This window comes from Neoarius graeffei, chromosome 10, assembly GCF_027579695.1.
Source record: "Neoarius graeffei isolate fNeoGra1 chromosome 10, fNeoGra1.pri, whole genome shotgun sequence".
Taxonomy (NCBI): domain Eukaryota; kingdom Metazoa; phylum Chordata; class Actinopteri; order Siluriformes; family Ariidae; genus Neoarius; species Neoarius graeffei.
Window position 1 is genome coordinate 19,435,635 of NC_083578.1, and position 15,918 is coordinate 19,451,552.

At 39.4% G+C, this 15,918-nt stretch overlaps 1 protein-coding gene across 2 annotated transcripts in view; it reads right to left on the reverse strand.

Annotated features, from left to right (window-relative positions):
* eif2d (eukaryotic translation initiation factor 2D) overlaps positions 1 to 15,918 on the reverse strand; it is a 52,210-nt gene that overhangs the window by 11,491 nt on the left and 24,801 nt on the right. The window contains exons 12-15 of one of the 2 annotated variants that reach the window (XM_060931459.1): positions 12,567 to 12,662; positions 12,061 to 12,181; positions 11,649 to 11,823; positions 11,508 to 11,564 (exon numbers count right to left, since the gene is read on the reverse strand). In XM_060931459.1, coding sequence (XP_060787442.1) covers positions 11,508 to 11,564; positions 11,649 to 11,823; positions 12,061 to 12,181; positions 12,567 to 12,662 — 449 coding nt within the window. Of the gene's footprint in view, positions 1 to 11,345; positions 11,565 to 11,648; positions 11,824 to 12,060; positions 12,182 to 12,566; positions 12,663 to 15,918 lie in introns of those variants that run through there. The other variant, XM_060931460.1, reaches the window with a different exon arrangement.

The following is a 15,918-nucleotide window of genomic DNA, read 5'->3' on the forward strand; positions in this document are numbered from 1 at the left end:
TTTAACAGGGTGTGTACACTTTTTATGTCCACTGTATGTTCTCTCTCTCTCTCTCTCTCTCTCTCTCTCAGGGCTTAACACCACTGGTGCCTGGGTCTGACTGATCTGAAACATCATTAGAATGAGGAAAAATAAATAAATAAATAAATAAATAAATAAATTCCACAAGTGTGTAATTTTTGGTAGCAAGTTTATCATCTGACCATATTTTTCTTCATCTAAATATAAAGATTTGTGATATACAGTATGCTATTATATTAGACTACTGTTATACAGTGCCTTGAAAAAGTATTCATACCCCTTGAACTTTTTCACATTTTTCCACCTTACAACCACAAACTTAAAAGTTTTTTATTGAGATTTTATGTGATAGACCAACACAGAGTAGCACATAATTGTGAAGTGAAATGAAAATGATAAATGGTCTTCAAAATTTTAAACAAATAAAAATCTGAAAAATGTGGTGTGCATTAGTATTCAGCCCCCTGTACTCTGATACCTCTAAATACGATCCAGTGCAATCAATTGCCTTCAGAAGTCATCTAATTAGTTAATAGAGTCCTACTGTGTGTAATTTACTCTCAGCATAAATACACTTGTTCTGTGAAGGCCTCAGTGGTTTGTTAGAGAACACTGAAGAACAAACAGCATCATGAAGACCAAAGAACTCAGCAGACAGGTCAGGGATAAAGTTCTGGAGAAGTTTAAAGCAGGGTTAGGTTATAAAAAAATATCCCAAGCTCTGAACATCTCAAGAAGCACTGTTCAATCCATCATTCAAAAATGGAAAAAGTATGGCACAACTGCAAACCTACCAAGACATGGCCGTCCACCTAAACTGACAGAGCGAGCAAGGAGAGCACTGGTCAGAGAAGCAGCCAAGAGGCCCATGATCACTCTGGAGGAGCTGCAGAAATCCACAGCTCAGGTGGGAGAATCTGTGCACAGGACAACTATAAGTCGTACACTCCACAAATCTGGCCTTTTTGGAAGAGTGGCAAGAAGAAAGCCATTGTTGAAAGACAGGCATAAGAAGCCATGTAGGGGACACAGCAAACATGTGAAGAAGGTGCTCTGGTCAGATGAGACCAAAGCTGAACTTTTTGGCCTAAATGCAAAGCGCTATGTGTGGCAGAAAACTAAACACTGCTCATCACCCTGCACACACCATCCCCACTGTGAAACATGGTGGTGGCAGCATCATGCTTTGGGGATGCTTTTCTTCAGCAGGGACAGGGAAGCTGGTCAGAGTTGATGGGAAGATGGATGGAGCTAAATACAGGGCAATCCTGGAAGAAAACCTGTTGGAGGCTGCAAAAGACTTGAGACTGGGAAGGAGATTCACCTTCCAGCAAAACAATGACCCTAAACATACAGCCAGAGCTACAATGGAATGGTTTAGATCAAAGAATATTCATGTGTTAGAATGGCCCAGTCAAAGTCCAGACCTAAATCCCATTGAGCATCTGTGGCAAGACTTGAAAATTGCTGTTCACAGACGCTCTCCATCCAATCTGGCTGAGCTTGAGCTATTTTGCAAAGAAGAATGGACAAAAATTTCAGTGTCTAGATGTGCAAAGCTGGTAGAGACATACCACAAAAGACTTGCAGCTGTAATTGCAGCAAAAGGTGGCGCTACAAAGTATTGATGCAGGGGGGCTGAATACTAATGCACATCACATTTTTCAGGTTTTTATTTGTTTAAAATTTTGAAGACCATTTATCATTTTCGTTTCACTTCACAATTATGTGCTACTCTGTGTTGGTCTATCACATAAAATCTCAATAAAAAACTTAAGTTCGTGGTTGTAAGGTGGAAAAATGTGAAAAAGTTCAAGGGGTATGAATACTTTTTCAAGGCACTGTATATAATATATGGACAAGAGCCCGATGGTTACAGAACAGTCAGATCTGGTTAGTACCTGATTGGAGACTGCCTGGGAAGACCAGATCCTGTAATGGGAGGGGCTCTGACAGGCTATACATACCACATATGTATTTAAATATTCAAACATCAGCTGGAGTTGGATTCTTGACAGTTGATCACAGCAGCGGTTTCTTTCCATACTACATTTTCTGACTTCCTATGAGATGACTTTTCAGGATATTTCTATCCAAATAGAAATAATGAATTCAAATGGACTTTAGATGTTAGAGCTTCTATTTCGAAGGCGGCGGAGGAAAAGTTTCTCTTCTTGGCTGTATTACGCCTCTCCATGTCATAAAGTCTAGACATGTAAAGTCACGGCCTCAAAACCAAGATTATTTAGGTGCATGATTATTTAAATGAGAATGGTTTTCAGCCACCACATTTATCAACACCTGATCATTCTTACGCTATGATTGGTGAGATACAAACGTTTCATGAATCACACATGAACCCTGGCGTATAATGATTTCTATACTCAAATGTGTGCTGTTGTTTTTGCTAGATTGATAAATGAGGGCCACTATTTTTTAAATAAAGCCAGATGTGGAGCTGCTCAGTGGTATGCATATGATACCTCAAGTGTACTGTGTGCTTCAGTTCATGTTTCATTATTAAGGCAAACGTGGTGAAAATGAAAAATTAAAATGATATCACTTCATCTGCTTTTTGGAATGTGATATAAATAAGGAATACAACATGATGGGATGGACTGTTACAGGAAAATAACCAATGCCAGGGTGGTGTGATGCGGCCCAAAATAACATATCTTAAAGTGGTGTGGAAACTCAAGATTCAGCCATGATTTAAAAACAGTTTTCACAAGATTTTAAGCCATTTTAAATATTTTTTATAAAAGAGATTCAAATACAAAATATTTAAAGCTAAACTGTCTTTCAGATTTTTCAAGTTCAAGTCATAAAAATAAATTTCCCTGACACCCAGTTATTTTTGTTTCGTAGACCGAAACCTACTGAATTTGAATCACAGAATTCTAATTTTCTTAGGTTTTCTTTTTAAACAGAACAATTAATAAATTTAGGGTTACGTGGCCCCAAATTCTCCGCTATTTTTTCCTGCTTCACCATGACCCAATTCAAGATACTACATCCTGCATCACGCGGTGGGCTTTCCCCATTCGCGCAAGGCATTGTGGGATACAAATTTGAAACAGGAGAGAAAAATGGAGGACGTGAATGAAACATGGAAGACCGACTACGGTAACGAAAAGCGAGAAGAAAAGATTTTATGTTGCAAAAGAAAGGAAACGTAGGACCAAACTAATAAATATCGGCGGTCAGCGAGCACCTCGGTGTGATCAGCTGTTCGTTTAGCGACAGAATGATGTAACTGTCACTGCACAGTCAAAGGTAAACCTGTGAATGTGCACACGGACTTCCTCCGTCTGCTGAATTGCACGAAGCAAGCAATTTCATGCACATTATTTGCTCGGGAATCCCCTCAAATTAAATAACTTCCCTAATTTTCTTAGGTTTTCTTTTTAAACAGAACAATTAATGAATTTAGGGTCACGTGGCCCCAAATTCTCCGCTATTTTTTCCTGCTTCACCATGACCCGATTCAAGATACTACGTCCTGCATCACGCGGTGGGCTTTCCCCGTTCGCGCAAGGCATTGTGGGATACAAATTTGAAACAGGAGAGAAAAATGGAGGACGTGAATGAAACGTGGAAGACCGACTACAGTAACGAAAAGCGAGAAGAAAAGACGTTATGTTGCAAAGGAAAGGAAACGCAGGACCAAACTAATAAATATCGGTGGTCAGCGAGCACCTCGGTGTGATCAGCTGTTCGTTTAGCGACAGAATGATGTAACTGTCAGTGCACGGTCAAAGGTAAACCTGTGCATGTGCACACGGACTTCCTCCATCTGCTGAATTGCGCGAAGCAAGCAATTTCATGCACATTATTTGCTCGGGAATCCCCTCAAATTAAATAACTTCCCTAATTTTCTTAGGTTTTCTTTTTAAACAAAACAATTAATGAATTTAGGGTCACGTGGCCCCAAATTCTCTGCTATTTTTTCCTGCTTCACCATGACCCGATTCAAGATACTACGTCCTGCATCACGTGGTGGGCTTTCCCCATTCGCGCAAGGCATTGTGGGATACAAATTTGAAACAGGAGAGAAAAATGGAGGACGTGAATGAAACATGGAAGACCGACTACAGTAACGAAAAGCGAGAAGAAAAGATGTTATATTGCAAAGGAAAGGAAACGCAGGACCAAACTAATAAATATCGGCGGTCAGCGAGCACCTCGGTGTGATCAGCTGTTCGTTTAACCTAAGAATGATGTAACTGTCAGTGCACGGTCAAAGGTAAACCTGTGCATGCGCACATGGACTTCCTCTGTCTGCTGAATTGCGCGAAGCAAGCGATTTCATGCGCATTATTTGCTCGGGAATCCCCTCAAATTAAATAACTTCCCAGCCACAGAATGGCCTGAGTTGTTTTTTTTTTATATATAGATATTGCAGAAATAAGCATATATCACAATGACCAAATTTCAGCAGGAACTAAATGTCACCGATTTTATGAAATCGAAAGGCCGTCTCGCTTTAATCAGCATCTGCAAACATTCAGTCAATACGCCTCACTTCCTTTTCACACATTTATTCTGCTCATGTGCAACTTCATTTGTTCAAACCAGTCAATCTGAACCTGATAGCCCAGCTTTAATATTGCTTTTGAGCAAATACGCTGTGTCCATGAGGTTTTTATATTGTTTAGGAGTGTTGCTATGTTTGCATTTGAAATTTAATTTCCTTTAAAAACACAGAGCTGTGCTCCAAACAACTCTAATAAACTCAACAAGACGACAAGGCAAATAAACATTCAGTTTTCATCAAGCACTGCCAAATATTACAGGCTGCTGTGTAAAATATTATATTAAACCATTATAATGTTTCTGCTCAACTGGAATCTCCTCAAACAAACACTTACAGATCCCCCCCCAGCATGTTTATGGAATAAGTTAATGAGGTAAGGCATGATGAAAACCAATTATATAATGTGTGTATTTTGCTATGACTGCCTACTCAAATGTTGTATGTTCTACAGTACATATTTCAGGCCATTTATTCTTTCAGAAGTTTTGCTTCAACATGCTTTATATAGTCAGGAGGAATGAGCTGTAATTATACAGGACACAGCTTTAAACTAGTCATTTAGAGCAGTGTTTCTCAACCACTAGGCCGAAGCTCCATCTAATGAGCCGCAATTTTTTTTCAAGTTTTAAGCCCAATATTCAATAGTTCAGGACGTCATAGTGTCCCAAATCTGGTAGCTGGTTTGACGTACAATTTTCAAGTGGAATAAATACATTTGTGGGTAAATTAAGAAGAACAAGTCTTTATTATTGTCACATCCCTCCTTGGCATTTAACCCTCGCGCGCACACAGACACACAGGGGATGCAAGCGCAGTGGGCAGAATAAATAAATAAATAAATACAACCCCAATTCCAAAAAAGTTGGGACAAAGTACAAATTGTAAATAAAAACGGAATACAATGATGTGGAAGTTTCAAAATTCCATATTTTATTCAGAATAGAACATAGATGATATAGCAAATATTTAAACTGAGAAAATGTATCATTTAAAGAGAAAAATTAGGTGATTTTAAATTTCATGACAACAACACATCTCAAAAAAGTTGGGACAAGGCCATGTTTACCACTGTGAGACATCCCCTTTTCTCTTTACAACAGTCTGTAAACGTCTGGGGACTGAGGAGACAAGTTGCTCAAGTTTAGGGATAGGAATGTTAACCCATTCTTGTCTAATGTAGGATTCTAGCTGCTCAACTGTCTTAGGTCTTTTTTGTCGTATCTTCCGTTTTATGATGCGCCAAATGTTTTCTATGGGTGAAAGATCTGGACTGCAGGCTGGCCAGTTCAGTACCCGGACCCTTCTTCTACGCAGCCATGATGATGTAATTGATGCAATATGTGGTTTGGCATTGTCATGTTGGAAAATGCAAGGTCTTCCCTGAAAGAGACATCGTCTGGATGGGAGCATATGTTGCTCTAGAACCTGGATATACCTTTCAGCATTGATGGTGTCTTTCCAGATGTGTAAGCTGCCCATGCCACACGCACTAATGCAACCCCATACCATCAGAGATGCAGGCTTCTGAACTGAGCACTGATAACAACTTGGGCTGTCCTTCTCCTCTTTAGTCCGAATGACACGGCGTCCCTGATTTCCATAAAGAACTTCAAATTTTGATTCATCTGACCACAGAACAGTTTTCCACTTTGCCACAGTCCATTTTAAATGAGCCTTGGCCCAGAGAAGACGTCTGTGCTTCTGGATCATGTTTAGATACGGCTTCTTCTTTGAACTATAGAGTTTTAGCTGGCAACGGCAGATGGCACGGTGAATTGTGTTCACAGATAATGTTCTCTGGGAATATCCCTGAGCCCATTTTGTTATTTCCAATACAGAAGCATGCCTGTATGTGATGCAGTGCCGTCTAAGGGCCTGAAGATCACGGGCACCCAGTATGGTTTTCCGGCCTTGACCCTTACGCACAGAGATTCTTCCAGATTCTCTGAATCTTTTGATGATATTATGCACTGTAGATGATGATATGTTCAAACTCTTTACACTGTCGAACTCCTTTCTGATATTGCTCCACTATTTGTCGGCGCAGAATTAGGGGGATTGGTGATCCTCTTCCCATCTTTACTTCTGAGAGCCGCTGCCACTCCAAGATGCTCTTTTTATACCCAGTCATGTTAATGACCGATTGCCAATTGACCTAATGAGTTGCAATTTGGTCCTCCAGCTGTTCCTTTTTTGTACCTTTAACTTTTCCAGCCTCTTATTGCCCCTGTCCCAACTTTTTTGAGATGTGTTGCTGTCATGAAATTTCAAATGAGCCAATATTTGGCATGAAATTTCAAAATGTCTCACTTTCGACATTTGATATGTTGTCTATGTTCTATTGTGAATACAATATCAGTTTTTGAGATTTGTAAATTATTGCATTCCGTTTTTATTTACAATTTGTACTTTGTCCCAACTTTTTTGGAATCGGGGTTGTACATTTGTGGGTAAATTATATGGATCTCTGATGCCTGCTGGAAGAGAAGAGCAGGGAGGATTGAGAATCGAGTGGCTATCGTTTGTTTACACCAGATACTAAATTTCTGGCCTCCAAGCAACCATTGCAAAGACGTGTACAAAGCCCAAAAATTCCTCCTTACCCAGGCAAAAACGATACAGGATTTATCTTGTAGTGTCCTGATCTGGATGGAGATCTATAACCCAGCCACATATAAAAAGTTGTACTCCTCCATACTTTCATCTGTTTGTCTGTGTAGAACAATGTCTGCAGCACCAAGTAGTTTGAGATGTCGGGGAACTCAACAGATGGATAATTTTCCACCTCATAGTGAATGAATGAATGAATAGCTTTATTTAAACATAAGTTGATCAGCAGAGCTGGTGGGGTCATACATGTACAAATAATTATAAATACAAAATACTAAAAGTATACACAAGCTTAAAAAATCCCTTAAAATATGTTGATTATCTGTTATTTTCACATTAAGTTCATTAATAGTTCGCATAACTATTGTCTTTGTATTTACATGGCTACAATATGATCAAAATTTATTCTACTAATGTCAAATTTAGCTCGTAAAATTTTCTTTCATAGGAAAAATCCTTCTTTGTTAACGTGTAAGGATCTAATCCCACTGAGTGGTTTCTATATCCACTTCTTTTGAGTGTACTTCTTGGTTTTAATAACTTGCTTGTTTGCTGTACACAAACGGCAGCAAGTTCTTGTGTTAATGGACCAGACTCCACTTTTGGATCATTAATCCTTTTTGACTGAGAATGCCCTGAATGCATGGTTTGACTTCTGGTACATCCGTACAGTTTTAAATACAATATCTACAATTAAAAACAGTTTGTTTTTATTGCATTTATTTAATTCCTGGGCTCCCATCTGTAACAGAGAGTGATGTCGCATCCCATTAATACACTTTACAATAGATTATTAGATTCTAATAGAATAGATAAGTCAAAATAATTGGGGATCTTTTTTAATGGGCCCCGACTCGTTACAAGAATAAATAGGTGGGCCTCAAAGTTGAAAAGGGTGAGAATCCCTGGTTTAGAGTGAAACTAGTGTGAATCACAGCCATTTCGCTGATCTGACAAGGTCTTAATGTGGATGAATACTGTTTATTTGTTATATTGTTCAGCTCTTTTTTTTTCTCGACTTTGCTTTTTTTCCCCCTTTATATAATGGAAAAGTACTGCTATCAAGGTTTCCTTGATCTTGGCAACTGCATAAAGTTAGCGCCCTTCAGTTTGTCAGATGGATAGTAATGACTTCAGGCATAATGAAGGGTCAAAGTCTGGTGTTGTCACTTTTACTCAGTCGTTCAGTGTTGCTTTTTTTTTTAACTAAATATTTATTTTCAGGGTTCTTGAATTTTCCAGATTTAAAAAAAAAATCCAGACCTTCCGGAAAGATTAATCAAGATATGCTGTATGTCCAGCCTTTTTACTATTTGTCAGGACTAGTTATAGTCTATATTTAGTTAATAAAAGTAAAACAACTACAGTTTATGCTTCTGTGGGGGCAGCCATGGCCTAAAGGTTAGAGAAGCAGCCTTAGGTCCAAAGGGTCACTGGTTCAGTTCCTGGGACCAGCAGGAAAAAAATGAAGGGAGTTGAGTGAATAAACAGCACTTTCCCCTCCCTCTGTATCATGGCTGAAGAGTCCTTGAGCAAAGTACCAAACCCCCAACTGCTCCTCAGACGGTGTAGTGTAGCTGCGCACTGCTCTGGGTATGTGTGTGTGCTCACTGCTCATGTGTGTTCACTGCTTCAGATGGGTTAAATGCAAAGGAGGAATTTCACTGCAGAAGGCTTCTTCTTCTGCAGTGTATTTCCAGGATTTATGTCCCATCCTGGAGGGAGACCACAGATCATGTGTGTGTGTTTGCACTTGCACATTTTTGTCAAGCGTGACTGTATGTTGCTGTTAAAATCCCCACACTGTTCACCATAAAATGCCACCAAACAGAAAAATATACTGATGAAGGAACTTGAACAGTTGAAGACTGAAAAGATGACGCCTGGTCTTTTTTCCAATCTTCAGCTGTCCAGTTTTGGTGAGTCTGTGCCCAATGTAGCCTCAGATTCCTGTTCTTTGCAGACAGGAGTGAAACCCGATGTGGTTTTCTGCAGTTGTAGCCCACCCTCATCCCCAAGATCTCATGTCTTCTGAGATTCTTTTCTGCTCACCATGGTTGTAAAGAGTGCTTATAGACTCCTTGCACTGATGTCACGTTTATGTTAGCAACCGTCACTACCCTATTCCTGGGGGACAAGCAAACTTTGTTTTCATACTGTTCACATACTGAAGCCAAGTGAAGTTGTCCGGCATCTGTTGCTGTTGTCAGAGGAAAACTACAGCTAAAAAAGCTCTACTACCGGATTACTTGGATAATCTTAGTCAGAAAGAAGTGAATGATAAATAGATGTGGAAATTAGAGTTTATTAGCAGTTATGATCTGTACTAAATTCCTCAAAACGACTGGAGTGAGGGTGCAGATTTGTGGCCTAGTGTTAGCTACATGTTGGAATATACCTTCTTTCCCCCCGAAGAGTCCTGACACGGAAGAACAGTTTAAAAAAAAAAACTACAAAAGCAAAAAATCCTTCTTTGTATAAAGACTTTTTCCTGAAATCAGTTTTTGGGAACAGAATGTTGTGAAAGCCAAAGCATTTACTCTCAAAGGACTCCGACCTGAACTGTGGGCTGGATGGTATCCCCACCCCTCCATGTCTCAACAACCCCAAGGACATGTAGTTACAGAGCTATTTGCACTTTATCATTTATACAGTGATGCTTATTATTGTTAAAACAATATCTGAAGTGTTATAATTTGTAAAACAACAAAATATCTTGCTCAAGACTTTCAAACAATATTGTAAGATTTTATTTTAATTTTAACTAGTAGTGGATGGTACAATAATTACAAACACTAACAGAATCAGCACATTCCAGTTGTAGCTGCAGTCATATCGTAACTATAATCACCCTTGTAGTAATAATTTTAATAAACGGTTAATGTTCAGTTCCTTCTTCATTTATTCTCGATTCAAAGGCACAACTAAGGTTGATAAGTGTATAACGGACAGTAACAATTTTATCCAAAATAGTTTTTCCTGCCTGAGTCGATTTATTTCTGCTTCACATGCATGCAGCTGTTGTAAAGTTCAGTGTGTTTGTCTAGAACACCCTCGAACTGGGGGTTCATTTCTACACTATGACTCCATGGTGACACTTTGCACAGGTCTCTGCTCTTAACCTGTTCTGTTCTTTCAGGAAATATCGCACATGTTGCTCCTTGTTGGATTTTTTACTGAGTTATGCCCAAGTTGTTTGCTTTGTGCCCAATCTGGGTTTTCCATGTCGAATAAGGAAGTTGGTTCATCTGTAAGAAAATCAATTGATTTTGTTTGAACACTTTCATGAAAAAGCTAACTTGAATGCGAGCAGAAAAAATAAAACGAGATTCTTACGCAAACTCACTTCCGACTTTCCATTTTTTAAAATTACATTTTAAATACAATTGTGAATTTCTCTGGAGTTTTCAGGCTTGGCTCCTCTCGTCGTATTCTCTTTAACCACTCATTTCTTCATTGTTCTTGAAGCATTTGCTTCTCTTTGTTAACATTTTTCCTGATAGCGGGGAGACGGTAATACCTTTCTTATCCATTTCCCAATTTGAACAACCAAAAACAGCGCAAAAATGAACCATACTGAAGACAGATTAAGCCTTGCTTACACAAAAGATGGTGTCTGTTTGACCCCCAGGTGTAATTATCATGTGATGCGTGACGTCATGCGCAAGGAGTCTATTTGTCACCTTAGCCTTCCTGACAGCTCAAACCAGTCTGGCCATTCTCCTCTGACCTCTTTCATCAACAAGGTGTTTTTTTGCACTATTAAATGCCATTTGTATAAATGCTAGAGACTGTAGTGCGCAAAAATCCCGGGAGATCAGCAGTTTCTGCAATACTCAAACCGGCCTATGTGGTTAAAATGCCACGGTTAAAATCACTGAGATTACATTTTTCCTGTTCGGATGTTTGACATGAACACTTGACCTGTATCTCTCTGATTTTATGCACTGTGCTGAAAATGGCCGATGTGATGGAAATCAAATATTTGCTGGAAGGGATATGGACAGAAATGTGGTTTTCTTGCCAAGTTTACTATTTAACAAGATGGAGGGAAAAAAATACTTCCTATAAGGCGCTGGTTTAATAGCATTATGATTACCATGACAGTCTTACTGAAAAGCATGTGTATTATATTCTCACGTTTCTGTAAATCAAAACAACATAGAAGGCTGTCCAATTTGTTTTGTTCTAATATTTTATTCTGTTGATTAAACATCATGCTAGTGGAGTAGTCTTAGTAAACAAATAATGAATGAGGCCAGTAGTTCAGGTCTATGTTACAGCAATGTACAGTCTCTAGACTTTTCTAGACGTTTTATGACGTGTTATTTCTTCTTGCCTGCTTTTGGAGCTTTATCCAAGCCCTGGATGTATTTGCGGGGGATCTGATATTTTTCTAAAACAAAACAAAAAACAAGTGATAAGGAAGAATGAAAGTAAATGAACAGATCTAAGTGGTTATTGTTGAACTGAGCTTTACCTAGTAATAGTTTGCCGACGTGATGCACCTGGTTGCCCTGGATCTGCACCAGCTGCCTGTCTTTGGCTCCAGGGACGTCGTGGAGCACGGAACTGGCCTGGACTAGATGTTGTAGTGTGTCTGCTACCAGTGCTGGCTCTATACCGAACACCTCCAAGTTCTTTATTATGGTCACCTGAGCACACCAGCAGAATCGGGACAGAGAGACGTGTTCAAATGAATGAATGAAGCAAAAAGGATAGACAGATCAATCTGAATTCCACCTAAGGATTTCTCAAACATCTGAAACAAGCTCTACAATCATACTACAAGAAATAAATCTCTGATCCAGAAACAAAAAAGCATGTAACTGGTTGCCCTCCGTCATAAGCTACTGAACATGGATGAAGCTGTTAATCAGTCTGACCCATACCTTCTTGTTGGAGCCTCTGGAGGCTACTGTGATATCGATGGGCTCCACTTGCCCTTTCCGGATCACAGGAGCCTGGCCTGGAAACTGCAACTGATGGCACGACTGCATCCTGCTCAGTGTCCTACAAACACAGCCACGTGTTCGAATACACACTCGACACTGTTACACTAATGTCAGACTAATGCTAATCAATACATTATGGACTACTCAGTGCTAGACTTCATGCAAATCCTCCATTTTGGATTTTGAATGAGATGAGATTTGTTTTTGACTGCGTGTTTAACACAGATGGTAATAAACGCTCATAAACTGGAAGTGCATTCCCTTCGAAATGACCTCATGCAATATTCAGTACTCTGGATCAATAAACAGACCGCATGTAAGCCTTATTCGTCAATCCAGTCCCGCTCTAATTTAGTTAAGAGTTACAGCCAACAGCTCATAGAAAATCAGTCACGCTATCGATTCCACAAAAAACTAAACAAGATGCTAGAAAAGGGGTTTACCTGCTGAAGAGATCATCCCATTTTAACACCTCAACCTCCTGATACTCCGATTTCTCCAGTAAGCAGTCACACAGCACAGGGTCGATGTTTACATAGCTGCCACATAAAGAGAATGGCACAAAGGAGAAGAGGCATCAATGTACCATGCAGGCTTGTAGTACTTGGGTCCGACTCGGGCCCTAACTCTAAGGACTCGTGACTTGACTTGGACTCAAACTCGTGCATTAACTGCATTCGGACTTATAAATTGGAGACGAGGAGTTGGATTTTTTCTTTTTTTTTTGTAACATGCCATAATAATTTGGTATAAGATTTTTATATCTACATTAATTTTTATATTAATTTTGTGCAAGAGAATGCACATTCATATATCATGTTCAGGAGCAAACTAACGTTAATGGCGCTAAAATGCCTGGAGATAATGTCCCTAGGATTGTCTGCTTTGCTTATACAGACTTCTCGTGCAGTGGGAAAAGTCTCCACCCAGAGAAGGAAGTGACACGCTATGTTCATTGCTCTGTTGATAGAGGGGCTTGCTGAGCGATGAGCTAGCTAGTGTTAACCCTCTCTCATGTTATTTGCCCTGTTGATAGTGGGCGGGGCTTGCTGAGTGATGAACAAGCTTTTTATCTGTAGCCTATTAACTAAAATGGGGCAGTCGAGCAGTAACGTTAGTCCAACACAGTAGCAGAGACGCTTTCACATAAAGGCAGCAACAGCCACCGTCAAATGGTGCGGTTGGAGTCTTGTTCTTGGACTCGACTCGAAATTTTCTTTAATGACTTGGACTTGAACTCGAGACTGTACTCGGACTCGAGGTTTAGTGACTTGACTACAAAACTGATACCATGTCAGCATTTCTGTGTATTATAATCAGGGCTTTGAACCGGTTCAAGGAACGAAAACGAAAACCGGAAACTTTTTCTATTTCACATGGAACAGAAACGAAACCAGAAACTTTATTATTTTTTATGTTCCGGAACAGAAACGCTTATTAAAAATAATGGTAACCGGTTAATACCGGTTTTTATTTCGTTCCTCAAAGTTTCCGTAGCCTACAAATAAAAAAGTCATTCTTCTCCTGCGCAAGTTTCTATGACCTACTGGGGTTCACTTCCTGTGTGATGTTCGCTGACTGAATGGAGAGAGCGGGAAGGTGGACTACTATCACGTCTCCACGTGATAATAAGTGAGTAAGTGCATTACTCAGTAAGTGCATTACTGAGTGTCTGAGCAAAGAAGAGCCTGAACGTTGCAACCTCCCTATTGGCTGTTTGTAAAAATGTATCAATTGTTGCCCTTCCCACGGGAATCATCGCGGGCTCGAGAGACGAGACCTGATGAGTTAGTTCGTTGGTAGCAGAACAAAATGTCTGGACACAAATCGGGTTTTCAGAAAAGGAAAGAAAATAAACGGAGGGTCGAAAATACAAAAAAGGAGGCAGAAAATGCAAAACGAGTTTTAAGGTAGGACAAATGGTTACTTTTTAAGGCAGCCCGCCGTGGCTGCAGGCTTTCAGTTGTCATTGAATGGTTACTTTTCTGAGGCAGCCCGCCTTGGCTGCCTGCAGGCTTATTTATTATAGCCCATTTAGTTAAAATAGTTGATATAAAATGTTTATAGTTATAGTTATGTGATGGTTGTCCTGATTTAGACTGTTTTTTTTTTTTGGGGGGGGGGGGGGGGGGGGGGGGGTTGCGCGATGTTGCACCCAGGTCCAGATTAGGGCAGAACCGGCCCTGGCTACATTTCAGGTGTAGTTTGTTTTATGTATGTATGTACTTGCATAGATGTGTACTTGGTCTTCCAATATGGCGCCTAACAAAATCTCGCGGCGCGGTGACGTCATGCGGTAGCCCTCTATAGGGCCTGACTAGCCTTTGGTAACACACTAAACGAATTATCTTTCATTTTTGGCACTTTTTCTGTTTGTGTAGATGGGAAGACATACTGAGAATCCAAATTGCCAACATTTGAAATAATAATTGTTTTGAATTATTTCTTGTCTTATTTAATGAAGGTTGTAATAGAATTAGCCTACATTTGGCTTAAGCTGGATGAGACAGAGACATAATTTTGTTAAACAGCTGACAGGGAACGTAATTAACCATTCCGGGAACGAAATTTTTTTGTTCTAACCGGTTCGGGAACGTCTATTTAATGGTGGGACCCAAAACCGGAAACGTTAAAATTCTGTTTCTGTTCGGAACGAACCAATAGGAAAAAAATTCTGGTTCAAAGCCCTGATTATAATAATAATAACAACAATAGTCTGGGATGATTATAGTCTGGGACTTTGAGTTTAGTCTTAGGAAAACATCAACTGCTACAAAACCTGACTTAATTTTGGAGGATAAACAAAAGAAAATAAGATGGATGTGTGACATGGCATGTCCCCAGGAACAGAATATTGAAAAGACAACTATCACAGAGAAAAGAACACGATATCGACTGCTAGCATCTGAAATTGGAGAAAGAAGGCAGGGATCCATGGTACATGTGGTGGTGCATACCTCCACCAAGCCACATATTAGAATATCCTGGATACAGATTTGCATCAAAATCTAATCAATTATTCCTCAGCCCATGGCTCAAACTCTCATCAAAATCCATTCACTACTTTTTGAGTTACGTTGGGAACAGCAAACAAACGGAGGCGAAAACATAACCTCCTCCAACAAAATTGGAGGTAATAAATTTTTTTTAGACTGACATGTTTTTGGTATCCATTGATACCGAAACTGATACCAAAATGAATAAACCTACTTATTATTAATCCATCAGGGATGCACATACATTACTAGGCTTATTTTTTTAATAACATTAGCTTACTGATTTTAAAGAGGAACTGAAGTCATTTTTAAGCTTGCTTTATTTCTTAATTAATATGTTATTCAATTAAGTTTGCAGTTTTATTAACCTTATATCATGATTCGTACTGGCATATTATATTGCACTTATCGGCCTTTTCGGTTTTTAGCCATGTTGAATGTAGTTCGTATGGTCCACGGCAGGCGTTGCTTATCCACCATTGCTTTGACATATTGACTGATATATTACATAGCGTATTTCAAACACTCATAACTTGCTATAGCAGTGACAAAATAGCTATCAGAAATGCATTCCTACATTTTATAAAATGAGATAAACAGAATTTTGATGATAAAAAATTTGCCTTCAGTTCCACTTTAAATGACGTGCATTAGCTAGCTACACAAGTTTATTTGCATGGAGTTGGATTGGGCTAGTTTTGTTTCACTTCTGTACAGCAATATGTCAAGTATGTTTGTCTTTGCATCATGATCCCTTCACTGATAGCAGCTAAATGTGAAGATCAACATATAGGGAAAG